Genomic DNA, 18,925 nt, shown 5'->3' with positions numbered 1-18,925 from the left:
GGCCTGACACAGTGACAACAGCCATCTTTCAGAGGCACAATCCCCAGGTACACACAGGAACACAAATAAAGGCAGCAGAAAGAAGATTTTGATCTCCAGCTTCAGCACGGAATGGCTTAGCACTGAGAGGTGTGCTACTTGGCACCATCCAGCTGCTCACCTCCGAGCCACACCTCCCACATTAAAGAAGAGAAAACAGGCTTCCAACTGCAGTTCCAAATACCATTCCATGCTGAATATCCAACACAGTAACTTCACTGTTCTCTGACAAACCAGTAGATGCTTTAATTGAGCCAATCTAAACTAAATCTGAACCTTGACCCAGACGTTTGCACCCTGGGGTTGCTGACCAAACACCTGATTCAGATAGCAGCATTCATTCTGCGGCCCGAGCATTAAACTGTAGCATACAGGTTCTTTTTATGGGGTGAGCTGGGAACTTTCAGGTGTGCACACATCTAGTGAGGCAATAACAGGTCTTGTTGTAAAAGGAAGGTGAAAACCTTCAGATTCAGTGAAGTAGCTTCCTGGTTAGGAAGCTTCAGTTATTCCTAGCTTAACTACTACAGTTGTTTGTGTAGCGCACAAGTATTTGCACAAAGCACCATTGAGATTAAGACATGGCTCCAACCCTACTTTGCTTGAAGCTCCCAGCCCCATCCAGGGTCAGAGGAACACATCTCCAGGCTAAGCCCGTGGAATCAATTGCATTCACCGTGCTGTTCCATCTCCCCCATTCAAAGTTCCTGAATTAGGAAATGTCATCAGGTCCTCCCTGCTCTCAGCATCACATCTGGGACAGGACAGCTACAGCAGTTCTGAGTCTCATCAGTGTCACAGCAAATGTGAGGTCAAAAACCTGTAGATTCACTCCAGAATCTTTTGCAGGCTCTGAGTCATCAGAAAGCATATTAGGTTTTACATAAAAAACACACAAGAGTGCAGAGAGTTCTTAGAAAACTGCACCAGCACCTGCAATTATTTCAAAGGGACCTTCAAATTAAGGCCTGGACATATCAACAACTTCAAGGTATTTTACAGTGTAAAAAGCCTGTTTGACACTGGTAGTAGGGCCTTTCCAGAAGGGGCTTTCAAGTGTTGTCTAGAATACTTAAATACTTCTCTAGCCTTCCTTGTAAAATTAAGTCTTGCTCCTTTATACGCTGTGGGATTATTTCGCAGCTTTGTTAGGGCTCTCTCCGAAGCACTGGGTGCAGAAAGCAAACTAACAAAGACCAGAAAGGTAAGGAATGAGAGCTTGGACTCAGAGCACTAGACATTACACCAAGTGTCCCTACTACAGGTGGGAGTTTCTCCTTTCCCTTAATAGGCAGATATCAGTTCTCACTATCAGGATGTTGCCTACAGAACTTCATTCTTCATGAGAAAACTGGAAGGAAATTCTTTCAGGGAAAAGAATAAGGCTTGGACCAGTTCCTGTAAAACCTGACTCATGGAAGCCAGTCCTTTACACAATAGACTTTTGAAAAATGCTTTTTAATAGCTTGCACATTTCAAAAATATAAAACTATTTGCAAGGGTGGATCCTGTTTCCAGAGAGCTATGTATCTGATTCTTTACTTTCAATGCTTTGAGCTCTTTGAGTCACAATAGATTTTCCTCTGTACTAGATACAGACCCAGGCCCTTGCTCTTACTTTACCCTATAGGCCAACATGCCCATCTATTTCAGCATTTCTTGGCTACCCTCTCAGCCCACAGACTTTAGTCTGTACAAATGGAGAACACTCACAAAGGTAATTTTAAAGCCTCACAGCCCAGCCCCGTGATGACAAAGGGGAATATTTTGTAATGGCATGGCAGGTCTACTGCAACAGAGCAGCATCCGCCACACCGCTGCTCTCATAATGTTGGCCCAAGAGGTTGCTAGGAGAGGCATCCAAGAGAAGTTTTTGCTTAGCTCCTAGGTGATACTAACAACCCTGCTAGAAGGAATCTCGTGCTGTTTCTATGAGAAGCTACAGAGAGCCTCAAAGAGTCCACAGATTTTGATTCTAAATTCAAAAGAATCCAGTTTTATATACCTTACCCAATGAATATTAGAGATCTAAAATCTTAGAGTAAAGTAAGATAAGACTGGCTTGAAGTCAACAGAAATGCTTTCAAGAGCAGCCGTGTTTCTTTCCATGTCACTGAGTCCAATTCTGATCTAGCCACAGGCAAAATTTTGCTTTATCTCAAAACCAGCTCTGATTAAAGTGAATGATCCTGATGGTTTCTTGCCTCCTTTTTCCTGGGAGAGAAACACTGATCACAAGTGATTAACAGCACAACAGATCTATCTGTTCTAATAAAGAACCTTCTCTTTGCACCAGACACACAAGCATCCTTCCCCTAGCATGTCTCTAGGACAGCTTTAGAGCACAGATCTTTCCAAATCCCAAAAGGTGACAGCTCACTTGTACCCTTCAGTCCCACATGAGAACATTCCAAAGATCAGGTTCAGCCCTCAGTGACCGCCTGGCAATGAGAGCAGACTGGCTCTCCCTCATGCATTCGCGGGCATATCTGGTATTAATTTCTTGAGCAACTCTAGTTCCCTCTTTCTAGCTTTCCCAGGCAGACTAGCTTGAGCTAAATCCCAACCCTAGCTTAGTGTCACTTAGAAGGGGGAAATAAAAATGAGCTGGTGATGGAGCAGAGGGATGGCAGCCAATGTGTGCCGGGCGTGGGATCGGATGTTGCTGACGTCAGGCCCTGAAGGCTGCTGTGCCATTTCCAGCAGGTACCTTCAGCGAGCTGCTCCCACAGCTGCTGTGCAGGGCCTCGGAGAGACAAGCCCATGCACTGGGCTCTGCCAAAGGCAGTTCGGGGATGCTTTCTTGACTGTGCAGAATTGTTTTTTGTAAAGGTGACTCGTGACTTCAATGGAGCTGACTCTCTGAAACTCAAAGCGCCTCCAACACCCGGGCAGGCAGGAAAGCTGGCAAGGGTCTGCAGTCCAACGTTGCTGTATTTCTTTTAAAGTCACTCATAAAAAATCATGGGCTATACTGGTCCTCAATTTAACTGCAGTGGAGTAGGCTGTGCCTTCCATGAGATACACACATTGCCCAGTCAGGTTTTGAATAAAAAATTTTACAAGTTTACATGATGTAAGAGCCACCAAGCCCTGTGTGTGAGGGTTTTCAATGGCACTGATTCAGGAGGAAAACAGGAAGAATGCCTCAGTTATCCAAGTGCTATATCCCGTGCAGTATCCAGTCAAGCAGGCTGTTTCTTTTCTGGCTGCAGTATTTTCATACAAAATTAACCTGCCAGTTAATTAAACTCTAATTTTTCATTTTAAGGCAGATGCCACTTAATCTAAGAATGGCTCCACAACTTATTTCTTCCAGTATTTTCCAAGAGCTTCAAACCAGATACTTAAGAGCATAGCAGCTTTAAATGCAGCATTACATCTACCTTACTGTTACAAATAATCACAACTACCAAGTACTCTGATAAAGTCAATTTTAAGTCCCTCAGCACTTTCATGGGCTTGTTTACTAGCCTTCTTTCTGATGCTCTCAATCTACTCTCTCTCTACACTGTGACAAGGAGAAAACAGATCAGAGGATTTCCAAGACAGTTACTCAGCTTCAAAAAGGTTGATATACAGTAGATACCCTGCAAAGTGTAATATAAAGCTCTACAAAGTGTCATTGCTATGGAAACATGCAAGTAATCTGTGGTTAGGCCAGCTAACATTTTTAATGACATAGTCCTTGAGGAGAGAAGGGTTTTCCCTTTGGAGACATAGATGAAGACTTGGAATGAAAATGTAGGCTAGCTTTGTTGAAGAGAAAAATTCACCCCAATCTTTAACTGCTCTCTGCCGTCTCACTCAATTTCTCAAACACTCTTCTCAATTTCTCTAGCACATTTCAGGCAAAGCCTCAAAATCTTTCCCTCCCTCAGGAGTCCTGTACTTGTCCCTGCTGCATGAGAACCCCTCAAAGACATCAGTGCAAAAAGCACAGGCTTCTGCAGAGGTTTTCCAGCTGACACAGAGGAGGGTCGTGCACACCTGCTGACAGCAGCTCATTCCCCACCACTGGCAGGTAAATGATCTTGGCAGCTGCACATCTCAGCTCTCCTGCCTGACCCCTTTCGCAGAGCGTTGAGCACCGACGCCCTTCGGAGCTGCCCTTCCTCAAAGGGCAACTAATGTGCACAGAGAACTGCTCTGGGAATGGGGAAGGAAGCTCCTTGATGGAATTATTGCTGGCCACAGAACCTCAGGCATGCTCACATTTTCACCCTCCTCCCCCAAAATAGGCCAGATGCCAAGGAGTAAGACATATTCAAAGAATTGAAGTCTTTCAATATCTCATTACAGAAAACAGCAGACAAGTTGGCAGAAGGCCAGGCAGGCTTCCAATGAAAACACTCCCATTATAGCTTTGCTTATGTTTCTATGAACTTTCATAAAAAACAACACCTTTAAGAAATATTTCAGTTTTTATTAATTGGCTTTTTTGATAAAGATCTGTTTTGTTTGAAAACTCCCCAGCTATTCAGCCCTCTCCCACATCTCCCAATCACCATTTCACCTCCTACAACCTGACAGGCTTCTGCTGCACTCTGTTCCTCATGAGCATCCACAGCTACTGCACAGGTTCAAATATTATCTGCTCTGGGGCACCTACAGAACAGGGGACAACAACAGTGTGTGAAGAGGCTGGATCCAATTCAGCATTCCTTTGGGCATTTCAAAAGCATCTCTCACTACTTTGCAAGCCCTGTTACTTCACGGGCTGAGACATAAGAAATGGAAGATGTTCACAGTCACATAAATGGCATGGGGATCCTTGACTTCTGTACCAAAACATAGCTCCTCCCCTTCATTCCAGCCTTTGCATGAAGGTGCAAAGCCAAAAACCCCTCAGCTTCCCAATTATTTTCACTGCCCAAAGAAAAACTGTTTTCCTTCCAACCCAGAGCCCAGTGTCACTGCTGCAAAGCTACAGCAAGGTCAGAGGTTCATGATCAACAGGGTTGAGGTGACTGTCCCAAAATTAACATGAGGAGGATAAAAAGGGTAAGTCCTCTTTCACCTACCAGGCATAATTAGCACACTCTTAATGAACTGGAGAGGTTTTAGAACTTTTGTCATGTTTCATCACTCAAAGATTATCACCACCCAGTGTCACATGCCTGGCTCACACAAGGAAGGAATAATTTTATTATATAAACAGCAGGCCCAGGCTTTTGCCAACTCCGGATGAAAGTCCATGACAGACATTTTATTGCCATGAAAATTTCAGACATTCAACAGGAATATTGTACTTTACAGTATCAAATGTCAGGTTGAGAATACTATATAGCAAAGTAAACGTAAAGTGCAAGGAGCAAGGAGTTTCCCTTTTTGCTTTCTAAGTAAAGCAGCTCCTCATCTGCCTTCACAGAAGAAACACCACAGCATGTTTTCTACTTCTCCACAGGCAGAGTCTTCAGAACATTATTAAAAGTACTCTTTGGTCAATATGCAGGGATAGACTTTTTGACAAGAGCAAGGAAAACACAAAATTCAGAATTAGCAAAGAATTTCAGTGATTGAGATAGAAGAACTGAAGAGAGGGAGAAGAAGAGGGAATGAAGTCAGGCCCAAGCAGTGACAGCTATGGCTAGGAGACATACCAAAGCCAAAAGAAAAAGATCTTTTAAATAATAACTAATTTTAAATAATAAATAATTTAAATGAAAACAGCTCAGGGCTGTTTCCCCCAGGTATTTCAAAGACTAATCATCCATCCAGATGTCAGGTACAAACCTCACAGGGGATCGAGTTCACAGAAATAACTGGTGCTACTGAGAAGTTGGCTGCACAAGAGGCTATTTAAAAATAATAATACAGCTTCAAATGCATATGATTCTTGCTGCTCTAAGCAGCAATTTATTTCAGTTTACCACTAGGTCCAATCTTTCAGAGCAGTATGTAAAATTGTTCCTCATACAGTACCTGTCCTTGTCCTATGTCAAACCATTTTCTAGTTACCAAAGCACAAATATTTCAACACCACCTAAATTGCTAAGAGTGAGCCACCTAAAGCAAGATCAAAATGTGCGTTTCTAAATCAAGATTCCAGAAGAAGTTTGAAGGTAAAAAAGCGTTCAGAGGGAATCTGTTGTACACTTCATCATGAGTCATCCTTTTTAAGAACCTTGATCTTGAAGGAAGCTCCACTGAGGCAGAAGTCCCAGTCCATGGGGGGATCCCACACAGTGCCTGCAGCAGAAGGGAGGTTCAGAGCAGACATGGAAGAGTGAAGCCTGGCCATTGCTCATGCTCAGATTTAATCTCCTTACTCAGTACATGGTGATTTTCAAAGTATTTTAATGAAATCCATTTCAGAGCAGCAGCTTGACTTCTCTCACTGCCCCAAAACTTATCAGTGAGATTGTACTATACCCTTCACAACTGAAAGGATCTTAAACACTCATCTCATTGATTCAAGCTGCCTTGTATCCTTCAAGAGGCACTCTTGGAGACAGGAGATGAATCAGGGTAACGAAGCCAAAACCACCAAAGACTTCTAATTGGACACTTGGGAGCAGTTCCCTCAAGGAATGCGACGATTCTAACAATGTCCCCAGGACAACTACACAGGGCAGAGCAGCAGGAGTACTGGAACAGTACAGAAACACAGCCTGGGAAATTCAATTGCAATGTACAAACGCAGGTTGTAACAGATGACAGAACTTACAGGCTCAAGGTCAATATTGTCAATGAACTTCTCATCCATTTTATCTCGACATTTTCCTGGGACAGGTGTTGAGAGCAAGCCCTACTGCTCACCCTCAAAAAGCCCCACACGTCAACAGTGAGACAAGCTCCCCCCATTACAGCAAATTTTCTTGAACTCCATTGCAGCAGCTGTGCTTTCAGGGGTTTTGTTTGGGTTTTTAAAGAAGAGGCATGCAAGGAAGGAAAGAATTCCTCCAAAAGAAAATATGATTGTGTGCAGCATCAGATTTTAGGGACTCCAGAGACAAAGTTAGGATGAGGCTACAGAAGGTAAAAACCTAAAAAAATGGCTCCAGTGTTCTTCTTTCAAGGGTTAGAGGAAGAAACTAACAGAGAGTAAGCAGTAGTTAATAAAAGGAAAGGATTACGTTTGGAAGGAGAAAACTGACCTGAAGCACAAGAGTCAGAAAGTGACACTGAACCAAAAGTCAAGTTATTCTGTAGCAAAGGAACAAACAATGTTAAGGAATAAATTATTATTTTTATAATTCTTCCAAACCCACCAACTTTTGTGCAGAGAAATGTGATGTTTTTGAAGCCATTTCTAGGTAATATTTGTCATCTTCAGGAATATCTGCTTTTAGAAGTAACGTTCCTATCAACTACCACTAAAATCACAAAAACTGGTAGAGTCTGGGTGAATGCTGGAAGCAGTCACAGGCTGAAGCAGCTGAAGTATTTCATCTCCTTTTCCAAAGTGCTCTGGATGGAAGGCATCCATCTTGAGTGTGCTGCTGCACTCAAAGCCAGTGAAGATCCTGGATCCTGTTCAGCCACAGGAAAGCTTCAGAGCTCATTGTGCTTCGGCATCAGGATTCACCAGGCAGCTGGTTGGTGTTCAGCAGGGCAGCTGGAGTCCTTTTTGGAAAGGGCTACAAGAGGCACCACCTGCACTTGGCCTTTTTTTTTTGTACTGTATGAATCCTTGTAAAGCTCCCTATGTACAGACACTTTTCTTCAGAACTAAAAAAACTTCAGATACTGGAATATATTCACTGGAACACTGCAGAATCTTTGTGGAGGGGAGGACACAGCAAACATGAAGGACAATGAAAATATCTTCTAAAGAAGTTACATCCCCTCACACTGTTTGGGGACCCAGCACCAGCTCTCTGCTGTAGTTTATATTATGTGGAGAAGCAAATTCTTGCTTACTTAGCTATTGTGCAGACTTAAACCTGTCAGAAGAAATGAGATAAAAAGCAGAAGAAAAAAAGACAATCTGACTCATTTCCATAGGGGCACTTAGTACATGAGCAGAGATTGTTCCTTAAGCATTACTCAGCAACCTACTTTACAAAAATGAGTTTTCAAAAAAATCCAGCTAGAACACACCTACTGCTTTAATGGGACTGAAGTTTTAGAGCAAACTGTTTGAACACAGTTAACAGTCTTTCTGACAATAATAAAGCCTAAGCTTTAAAACACACAGGGCATGCTGATATTCTTTATTCTTCTCTAGCTCTCTGCCCAAAAAATGACTCACTAAACAACCAACATGAGGTGATGTAAGGCACCCAACTGCGTTCAGTCCTGGGTGCAGATGTGTATGACCAGCTATGCCTCTGTTTTCCCAAGCTGTAGAGCAAAGATAAGCACAAACAGCTTCAGTCTGGAATAAGATAATCATGCAGGCAATGGCAAAGACAGAAGTCAGCTCTGCTGCTTGGGAAAGCAATAGCCCCACAGAAAACTCCAGGAAGAGTCTTCTCCTTTTAAACATGTGAGACAGAGGGAGCACCGTGATTAACTCCTGTCAGGTACAGGAAACATGCAATACACAAAACTGCTTGGAACAACAATTGCAGAAATAACATTTGCTGCAAAAACACATTGAAGAGCTTCATTTCTTCTCAGAATGTTCCCTCGTGGTTTAGTTTGCATAAACCTATAGCTTTAAGAACACGGAGCTGAAAAACTCCTTTTAGCAAGTTCTGCCTCCCCCAACTATTTCTACTATATAAACTATAAACTGAAAACCTAGTAATAAACACAAATGTTAGCCTTTTAAGGCAGGCTCTCTCATCTCAAGCAAAACAACATTTCACTTTCTATTAATGATGCTATTTTTGTGGTATTGTATTTAATTGAAAGCTGATGAGTGATATTCTTTAACAGTTAGAGCCATCAAAAAGAAAATGAAATGCAAGGAATGCAAAAGTGAGCCTAAAAAATGCAATCAGAAATAAAAGAATGGTTACAGAAGTCATTGAATAAAAAGGCCAGTAGAGAACTCTAGGTGAAACGAGAACAGAACAGAAGCATTTCACACCATTGCTCTCAAAGAAGTTGAGACTCCAATCCAGACAATTTTCCCAAATATGCAGAATACAGTGGCTGAGCCTTATTTACTCCCTGCTCTACCCCAAATCAGCCTGCACAAACTTCCCTTCTGTAACAGGGAAACTCCCAATCCCAAACATTTACTTTTTTTGAAATAAAATTTCCAGCAAGACTTGAATTTGCAAAAAAAAAAAAAAGACAGTTGAAGCTACAGTGCTGCTGTTTTGAATACATGCACTAGTAGGACTATTTTTTTTTAAGATGTGCAAGAACAGAACTTTTCTTTGATAAGCTTCTGGAGTCAGATAAGCTGAAGGACAACACTGACAAAGCTGTTCATATTTGCATCTGTTCTCCCACTGGAAAACTAGTCAGGCATAGACAGGAAGTGTTCACCTACATCTGGCTACTGTGTACCACAAACCCAATTTGAGAAGCCACATTCAGTTTCTACTGTAACACTGATAATGATACAGCACACCTGGTATCCCAGTAAACACTGCCCTTGAGCTCGGAACCCTGTGTTTCCCAAATTACAATTACAGTATCGCTCCCCTAAAATAAGGGTTGTCAAATTATATATGAGAATAGAAACTATAATGAATAAATACAGTCTTTCCCTTGAATACTTGGAATATTTATCTTATTCATACACTGGCAGTGCTGCCTAAACTAAATAGCCCACAAATTGCTGCTCCTCCTGCTTAAATATTGAAAGATTTTATAGGAACAGCATTGTTACAGCATATGAGGCAAGGCAAAGTACTGTTCTTGAAAAAGACAGCTGGATCAAGTTATAAATGTAGTTAGCCACATTTCAGGGTTCAAACAGGTAGCTTCCATATAGCTTTAGGTCAAAGAGTTATTGTACTATCAGTTCATAGACAGAGCCCATTCTGCATTAGGAAGCTTGCCTTAAACTTGTGGTTTTCTTCATAACCCACACAAAGGAAACTAACCTCTAATTTGTAGTTGAGCCAAATATCTTTGCTGACATCTGTATCAGAAATCCCAGCAGACCACTCTTACTGATTTTCATCCAACTGTGACAAAATGTATTCAGTGATTACACATTTTATCACCAACACAACTGATAATGTATCCCAGATCTACAGAGGGAAAGACATTACTTAGCCCTTCTAAGTAGAAGTGAGGCAATACAAAGGTAGTTGTGCTTTAGATACTCTGGTAGCTTTTGCATTCAATTTGAAATCCTCTGCTCTAAAACTTCTGGCAGTAACAACTTTTTGCAGACCCGAATCATGTTGTCAAATAAACTAAATTCAACCCAGAACCCATTTTCTTGTCTTTCCACATAGCAAGACTCACAGCAACAACAAACATATGAGTGAACCCCTGACAGTTTCCTAATGCCAGAGCCAGCACATGATGCTGCTACAGCCACAATAATTTAATCTATTAGAAAGTTGAGAAGCTGTTACATTCGCTATATGCAAGTGATGGCCCCAGTTGTGTCTTTAGATACTGAAAGTTCCTGGTTGCATGTAGCATTATGTGCCACAAAGAGATCCTCCCGTATGCCAGTGATGCATGTATAAATGCAAAATAAAGTGTAAGCAGGAGGAAAAAGCGTGAGGTAACTGGAGTCACCTCTTCTGGTTGTCACCACTGTGGCTCCTCTGTTAGTTGTACTGCTCTTAATTATGCTTTGTGAGGCTGGCAGAGCTGTATATCTAGTTCCACCACCCTGTTTGGGAAAACTGTCCCGCTCCTATGTTTAGGATGGATTAAAGCCTAGCAGAAAGCTTGCAGTTCCTTGTTACCTGACTGCCTCTGCTCAAGTTGAGAAAAACTCAAGTGAGAGAGAGGCGTTATTACTTTTATTTCTGAACTTCAGAGCAAAGCTTGTAGCAGAGAAGCTCCAGGACTGCTCTGAACATCCATTTACACCTACAGCCCCAAACAGCAAACACAAGCACACTGATAAGCTGGTGCAGGTGCACTGAGGCCTGACAGAAGCTCCGTCTGCGCTGCAGGCTGCCTGCCATCACCAGATTTTATTTCTGCATTATTATTGGGCAAGGCTAAGGTGGGTATTAAGACAGCCTGCCAAGATAAATTAAAGGTCTACCGGCCCTTAACGAGAAACAGTATCCCCACCCTCGGCTCGGAGGTTACGGGTGACACCGCACATTATGTTCACCTTGCTTTTGTCTTCTGCCTCAAGTTTAGACGCAGTAAAATGTAATCAGGGGCAGTCATGCGTGAGCCCAGACACCGGGCTCCCGGGATCCGCCAGTGCCCGGTGCTGCGGCACAAAACCCAACCGGGGATGTCTGGGCATGAGTTGTGGGAACAAAGGAGCGCCCCGGCTGCCTCGGCTGCTCCGCTGCTCTGGGGGCTGCACGCCCCTGCTCGGGATGCTGCACACTGCCGCTCTTGGGGATGCTGCACACCTCCGCTCTTGGGGATGCTGCACGCTGCCACTCTTGGGGATGCACACCCCTGCTCTTGGGATGCTGCACACTGCCGCTCTGGGGGTTGCTGCACACCACTGCTCTGGGGGCTGCACATCCCTGCTCTCGGGGGTGCTGCACACCCCTGCTCGGGATGCTGCACACTGCCACTCTTGGGGGTGCTGCACACCGCCGCTCCCGGGGCAGCACTGCCACCACTCAGCCCCCCAGGAGCTCTGGCCACCGCGCCGGGAACGCTGCACCGAAAACCTTCACAAATTTTTGTTGGTAGCGGGCCAAATGGAGCTGTGGTTGTTACCGGGTGCAAAGGCAGTGACTTTATCCCGAGGCACGCCGAGTGTTTAAGCCTTCCAAATAAATTCCTCCACACTCCTCTTAGGGATGACCTATCATCCCAGGCCAGAAAATGCCTTCCCACCCCGCCTCTGGACAGGGAGAAAGCAGAACCCCCTCTGCCACACTCTCACTCCCTCCCCCTGCAATTTAAAAGTTACAGTTCCATGAAATCAGGACATACACATGGGGATTATCCCATGCATCATTTCCAGCTCTGCCTCATCTAGTTTAAAAATATGAAAGATAAAGTTACCGAACACTTCGGGGATCAGCCGGTAACACGAAGTCCTTTTGCTAACGGGTGTTTGGACTGTGCAGATCCTTGATCCCTGACAAGAGGGCTCCAGTGATGGAAGCATTGGCATTACTAATGATAGAAGTGCTGCTTCTTAATGTAAACTTTGAAAGGCTTTATAAGAATTTTGCATGGCCAAATTCTTGCAGAAACACTGGAAAGTTGTTTTCTAACCAGTTCATTTTGTCCAGCCCCTTTTAGCAGCCTCCTTGAACTAAGCCATTCAAGCAGCTTTATTTATTTTTTTTAAATAAAAGCCCCACACTAATTGCTTTAAGTCACCTACAATGGGACTTGGGGTTTTGTTCACTTGATACAAGCACACACAAATACTTACCTTGTGAATACTTAAAAATCAAAAGCATTTACAAGAAAGATATCCTTTACAATTCACAGAAGCAAAGTGATTTGACTGAACTTTAGGCTTTCAGGAGTAACATCTAAAAATAGGCAGTGTCAGCTATGCAAGAATTTAATGAGTAGTGGCCAGTGCTGTATGAGAGATCCGTCCAATTTTTAAAGTGCCAGAATTACCAAAAGGAGCAAGTACAGGTCCTTGAGATCCAAAAATCTGAGGACGATCACCTCCTCCTGTTTTAATTAAAGTACCACATACCTCCAGAGAGAAAAATACAGCTCACTGTGCTGAAACAAAGAGAATAAACCACACTTGCAGATACATGCCACGATTCAGGCACAGGTTGAAAAGCACATTCTGAAAGTGCGTGCCCCATAAAAGACAGCGCTTGGAATTACTTATTTGCTTATCAATTTCTCTGCAGGCTAAGACTTTTGGTGCATATTTTACTGTACCTTTTGGCTGTACAGATCAGAGACCTGAGAAGATAAAGGCCCTTCAATTACCTTACTGCTTCAGCCTGTTTCACTCTTACAGGTATAGATACAGTTTCACCAGTACCCATTTATGCTTACTTTAATTCATTTACCAAAGAAAGACTCAACCTCTCCTCCTCACAAGCCTTCCCTCCCTCTTCAGACACAAAAGAAACTTTCTGCCCCATCTAAAAACTTCAGGCAAGCCAGGGATAATACATTTCCCCATTTTCAGCACTAGCAATCCATGGAGGGGGAGGGAAGAAAAAGTGAATCAAATCCTTTTGAACAAGGTTATTAAGTGTTATCAAAGTAACTGTGCCTCCAGGGATGGATTCCAGCCTGTTCCCAAGTATTGTGCCCCCCCATCACCAAAACCCAGCGACAACACACACCTCATCTGTCACTGCTGGAAGAGAGCTGGGGAGAAAAGGGTCTTGGAGACTGTAAAAGCGATTAAACTGGAACTGAGTGGAGGTGGGTAAATCACCACCATCAAAGTGCTACAGGCACATAAAGGCACACAGGTGAAGAGGATAATAAAAGCGCTCCTCTAGGAGCGAATACGGCCAAAATATACGCTTTTCAATAAAGGTTTTCAAAAAAGGAGACACGGGAGAGGGGCTGCGAGCAGCTCTCCTCCTCCTGCCTCCTTCCATCTCCCAAAAGGCACCATGAATTGCTCTTCTCCTCCCACCTCCCCCACAAAAAACCCCCAGTATTAAAATACTTTTGCCCAGGAGACAGCGAGCTCAAGTCCCTGGGAAGTTTACACAAAGTTTAACTACAGATATTAATTTTCACTCCCCCCCTCCCCCTCTCCTTTTATTTTAAAAGGGAAAAGTCGGCAGGAGGAGGGAGGGCAGGGACGGACGGCAGTCCCCGACCCGCTGCCAGGGGTGCGGGGCCAGCTCGCAGGCTTCGGCTCCCTACCTGGAGGGTCCATTTCAATGTAAAATATCAGCTCAGTGGAATAGGGCATCATCACTTCCCTCCAGTCCGTGTCATCGCGGTCCATATCCCACAAGGTGTTGTACATCGCGACAGCCAAGTCCCGGCAGGGTTAGAAATAAGAGGTTGGATAGCTCGGCTTTTAATCGAGAGGTGGGGGGGGGGAAAAAAAGGAGGGGGGGGAATAAAAAAAAAAGGAAAAAAAAAAAAAGCCGAGAAGAATTCACCTCGCTGTAAAATAACACTTCTAGCAAGAAAAAAAAAAAAAGCAAAAAATTTAAAAATCGCAAAATTAAACTTAAAAAAAAAAAAGCCTCCACGCAAGTCACCTCAGCAGCTGCCCTACAAGAACTAAAGGTAGGTAGCAATATAGATAATAATATATATAGAGAGTGCTTCTTTTTGTTTAAAAAGACACCTTTCCACAGAAAAGCCACTTTCCTGAATTCTTTCTAAAAATCGCCGTTTTCGGGGTATTTTTAAAACACAAGCCAAACAAGCCCCCCACAGGAAAGCCGGGGGATGGTGGGAAGCAGCGGATAAAAAGGGGCGATTTCAGTCTCTGGATGAATTCTTTCCGCCGGCGGAGGACGAGAAAGGAGGCAGCGGCGGCGGGCAACAATACGGGCGGGCGCGGAGCCCGAGCGGGGCGGGCGGCGCTGTGCCCGCGGTGCGGTGCGCGCCGGCGGGGCTGGGTGCGCGGGGCTCAGCGGCGGGCGGGCGGCCCGCGGCGGGGCCCGCCGTGCCCTGCTGGCGGCGCGGGGCGGCGGGCAGCGGTGGCGGCGGGCGGCGGGGCCGGGCTCGGGGCGGCCGCGCTCGGTGACATTTTAAGCGGCTCTGAGGGGCCCGGCCGCCGCCGCCCGCCTCTTGCCGGGGACCGGGCCACGCCCCCCCGGCGCCAGGGGGCGGGGCTTCGCGCCGGCTCTTTAACCCCTTGGAGGTGAACGGGGGTGTGTGTGTGCGGGCGCTTCCACAAGGCGGAGAGAGGGGGTGGACAAAAAAAAAAAGAAATAAAGGAGAAACGTCCCTCTTCGCGCCGGCGAGGCAAGCTCGCACAGAAAGCTTAGCATAGAAACAAAGTCTGCTTCCCCCCTTTTCTAGCTTTTATCCCTCTAGCTTTCGCCACTTTTCTCGACGCCTTTGCGCGGTGCCCCCCCGTGTTGAGGCGCGCAGTGGCAGTGGTAGGTCCCCTGGCTGGCCGGTCGCCAAGGGGCCGCAGCCGCGGAGCACGCGCGGTGGGCGGGGGGAACGGAGCGCAGTTGCCAGAGCTGCTGCCTTTGTCTGAGGGAGCAGCGAGCGCCGGGATTGGCAGAGGGCTGCGGGCGGCCCAGCCAATCAGCGCGCGGCCGGGCCGGCCGGCTCGATGGCGATTGGCCGCGGGCGCCGGTTACCAAGCGGGACAAAGGAAGGCGAGCGCTGAGGGGAGAGCGGGGTTCGGGGGCGCGGGGTGACCCGGCCCCGCATCCCGGCCCCGCATCCCGGCCCCGCAGCTCCCGACACCGCCGGCCCCAGCGCTGGCCATGGGGAAACGCCTCCTGCCCACACCGCCGGCGGGGCTGCCCCCGCCCCGAGCCGGTGCGCCGCAGCGCCGGGGCTACCTGCCACCCTGCAGCCCGGGCCGGCCGCCGTGTGGGGATGAGGCCTGTGGGAGCGTCGCGCACAGGGCACCCTGTGCAGGTAGAGCCGCTGGCCGCATCCCCGGCGGGCGCCTGTCCTGGCTGACCCGTCAGCTGCTGCACTGGGCACAAACACTGGCTCCCCTCCCTCCTCTGCAGGGCCCTGGCAGCTCCCTGCTGTGTGAGCCACGTAATCTACGTAATAACCTGTCCATCTCAGAGGGCACCGTAACTCACCAGTGTGACCCTCGAGAAAAACCCGACACGCTTTCTAATGACATAACTAGTAGGGAAAAAAAAAACCCAAACCCAAAAACCACAGGAAAAGGCACCAAACTGGATGTCTGTCTGTCACCAGGTTTGGGATAAGTCTGAGCTGCAAATACACCCGAAATGGAACCTCAGCCTGCCTGGCAGCCACGTCCCGATGGGCAGCCACAGCCCGCAGCCCGCAGGCACCGGCGGGAGGCAGAAGTGCAGCCAGCTCGGCACTCAGCCTCGGTTTTGGCACGGCGAAGCATCCTTAGAGAAAGGCTGCTGCTGAGAAATTAAGGAAAAGTCCTTTCCCGAGACTCCCAACCACTGTCAGAGGCACAAGGATGGACAACACCTTGATCTGCTGTGGAAATCTCTGGGAGTGTTGGAAAACCCAGCACTGAAGTTGTCTGCTTTATTTGCACTTCAAAGCATAGAACAGCGAGTGACATAATTTGTCCTGCTCTGGCATCATTTAGCAGCTCCTGAAAACAGTCTCCTGGCTCTGCTCAACCTTAGGGTGACTGCGACATTGAATAACTGAAAGGCTGTACCCGGTGGAAGAGTGTGAGGGAAGATACGAAGTTTGCTGATGTATCACAACTTCCACAGCAAGCAATTTAGAGCAGCCTGCTCCAGCAGCAGAGCTCCTTGAGGGATGGTCGGCTGCAGAAGAGCACAGGGCTTTGATTCAAGTCACTCACTGTACATAAATTAATTTTATAAACCCATCCACAAACTCTGATTAATCCACGATAACCAGATATGGCTCCTTTTTCTAATTTTTAAATTAAATTATTGAGCTGATACCATGTATCAGCTCTGGCTTCTTCAAAGGGAAATGCCCTCCTTGGAAGCACAGCTGGCTCCCCCAGTGAAATTTAACTTCTTTGTGCTTTGTGCCCAAGCCATCTGCTGCCCGCTGCCAAGGTGTGGGGCATCCCACAAGGGTCGGGCATGGGTGGAGGTGCACAAGTGGATGCTGCTTTGCAGGCCCTGCAGAGCTAAAAACTGGGGTCGTGGTCCCTATGGCAGTCACCAAACTTAGATTAGCAGCTGTGGCAGAGAGGGGAAAGAGGCAGACTCAGGTTGAAATTAATTTTCCCCCTTCCTGCTCCTCATTATAAGTTCCACCCACATAAGACCTAATTACTTGGCTTTTATGCTGGCAAAGTGGATTTCATCCTTGCTGTTTCCCATGGTGGTTGCCTTCATTTTCATGGCGGCACTGATGGTTACAGCTTATTGATGTTTTCACTTTAGTGATTTAAAGCAGAATACATTTTGTTATTAGCACTGGTTTCTCTCATTGCTGCTTTAATCAAAGATGCAATTTAAGGCAGAGGATTGTGTGTAATGGTAAACAGTAGGATAATGCCTTGAGAGAACAGAATATTAATGTGTTTTTATTTCTCAAAACTGTGCTTATAATTTACCCAAGATTGCTTGGCTCCCAAAACACACATAGGGGGTGCTCCCTTTCCTACCACACTGCCTGCCTTGCACCAGGGGTGAGCATGGTGTGCATGTGTGTGCCCAGGGGGGAGAGGGAGGCACATCTGCTGCCTTAGCTGCTAAACCCCGTCTGCCTGTGCCTCTCCCACAGCCACAAGGTCTGAGCATCGGAGAGCACAGACAAAACCGAGAGCACGCTGAGGGCTCGGGGATGCTCAAGGTCTGGGAGTGCTCCCACTGCCAAAACCTGGCTGTGCAAACCCAATACATCGCCCCAAGACGGGAAAGCTACATTGAAACACTGAAACAAAATAATGGTGATTTGGCAGTGCCTGAGCAGGGGTCAAAGTGCTGGAGGAGGGGACCTGGTGCCCCATGCTACGGCTGAAAGCCAAGGAATGAGCCCAGTGCCTGCTGCCTTCCCAACATCCCGACATCCTGTGTCGACGGCTGTGCATTTGCTCACTTTCCTCTCCTTGGATCTGACAATTTGCATTTCAAGGCAAGATTAAATATTGAAGTTTTGAGCGCTTCCATGTGCTTCGGGAGGAGCTGAACAGACCTGCACTGGAACAGACTGAACACAGAAAAGCCATTTGTGCCAAACTGCTTGGTTTCCTCTTTGCCGAGCCATGATAATGTGATATCCGACAGCTGAATGTAGGCCACAACAGGCTTTTATAGTTGGAGGGCTGGAAGAGGGAGGGGGGCTGGATCCACAGTGCTGCCAGCCAAATGCATGAAAATGATGAGAGACTTTTGGGGCAGGCTGGAGACTCCTGGCCACTCCTGAGATCCAGATATTAGCTGCACTGTTAGCACAAGCTCAGGGCCTGCTGGAGGGGAGCTTGGAGAAGGTAGAACTGTGTTCACATCAGCAAGGACAACTCCCTGGCTATCAGGAGATGCTACATGAAATTACTGGCCTTTTACTGCACAGACACTGGGATTTTTGGATAATGTACTGTGACTGGTGGCCAGCTTCCCACGGGGGCAGCCACACCTTGCAAGGAACAGCACAAGAACAACCAGTTATAGCAGTTTGGTTTAGTTAACGGATTCCTCCTGCCTGTTTCTCAGCTCCTGATGATGGGGAGACAAGGGAAGGTGCGAGGGTTTGTCTGCTTTGGCTCAGATGCTGCTGCTGAGTCTCAGTGTGGCTCAGTACACTGCAAACCAACCCCGGGGCTTGCTGGCAGGAGAAAAAATGTTGGGAATGGCAGAGGTTCATTCTGCCTTCCTGAACCATGGGGACAATGCAAGCACCATCTTCCCCTTCAGTTGTACAGTCTGAGCCCCAGAAGTACCACAGAGACCACAAAGCTTTTGCTGCAAGATTAAGAGTATTAATCCCTGCAGGGGTGAAGCAGCAGCAGTTTGCTTCCCCGCATCCTCCAGAACCTTCATGTGAAATGTAACGGGTGTTTTTAACAAGAAATGTGCTTCCTCTCTCTGCTTTATAGTCATTTTATGTCCTAACAGGCTGCAAAACAGTTGCCTCACTCCACCCCAGATGCGGCCACATTTCTGTGGTGAGGGAAAACTCTGGCAAGTGTGCCGAAGTCGGGTGCTTTGGTTTGAAAATTATACATTGCATTAAAAACCTGTATTAAAGAATAATATGCGGTCTGCAAAAAACATTCAAGTGAAACACTTCAGTGTTAGGAAGTGTCTTATTTACAGCAGTGAGAGCAGCCTGTGCCCTTTTCCCT

The 18,925-nt window shown here is 46.4% G+C and overlaps 1 protein-coding gene across 2 annotated transcripts in view; it reads right to left on the bottom strand.

Annotated features, from left to right (window-relative positions):
- The window catches only part of LOC119703738 (phosphatidylinositol 3-kinase regulatory subunit gamma), a 77,956-nt gene that overhangs the window by 18,311 nt on the left and 40,720 nt on the right, over positions 1–18,925 (bottom strand). The window contains exon 1 of one of the 2 annotated variants that reach the window (XM_038143979.1): positions 13,870–14,626. The exons of the other annotated variant lie outside the window; for it this stretch is intronic. Within the exon in view, the coding sequence (XP_037999907.1) occupies positions 13,870–13,975 (106 nt within the window). The 5' untranslated portion in view covers positions 13,976–14,626. Of the gene's footprint in view, positions 1–13,869; positions 14,627–18,925 lie in introns of those variants that run through there. 2 annotated transcript variants of the gene reach the window in all.

This window comes from Motacilla alba, chromosome 8 (genome assembly GCF_015832195.1).
Source record: "Motacilla alba alba isolate MOTALB_02 chromosome 8, Motacilla_alba_V1.0_pri, whole genome shotgun sequence".
NCBI classification, from domain to species: domain Eukaryota; kingdom Metazoa; phylum Chordata; class Aves; order Passeriformes; family Motacillidae; genus Motacilla; species Motacilla alba.
Note: the sequence above shows the minus strand (reverse complement) of the source record. Positions and strands in the feature narration are given on the sequence as shown.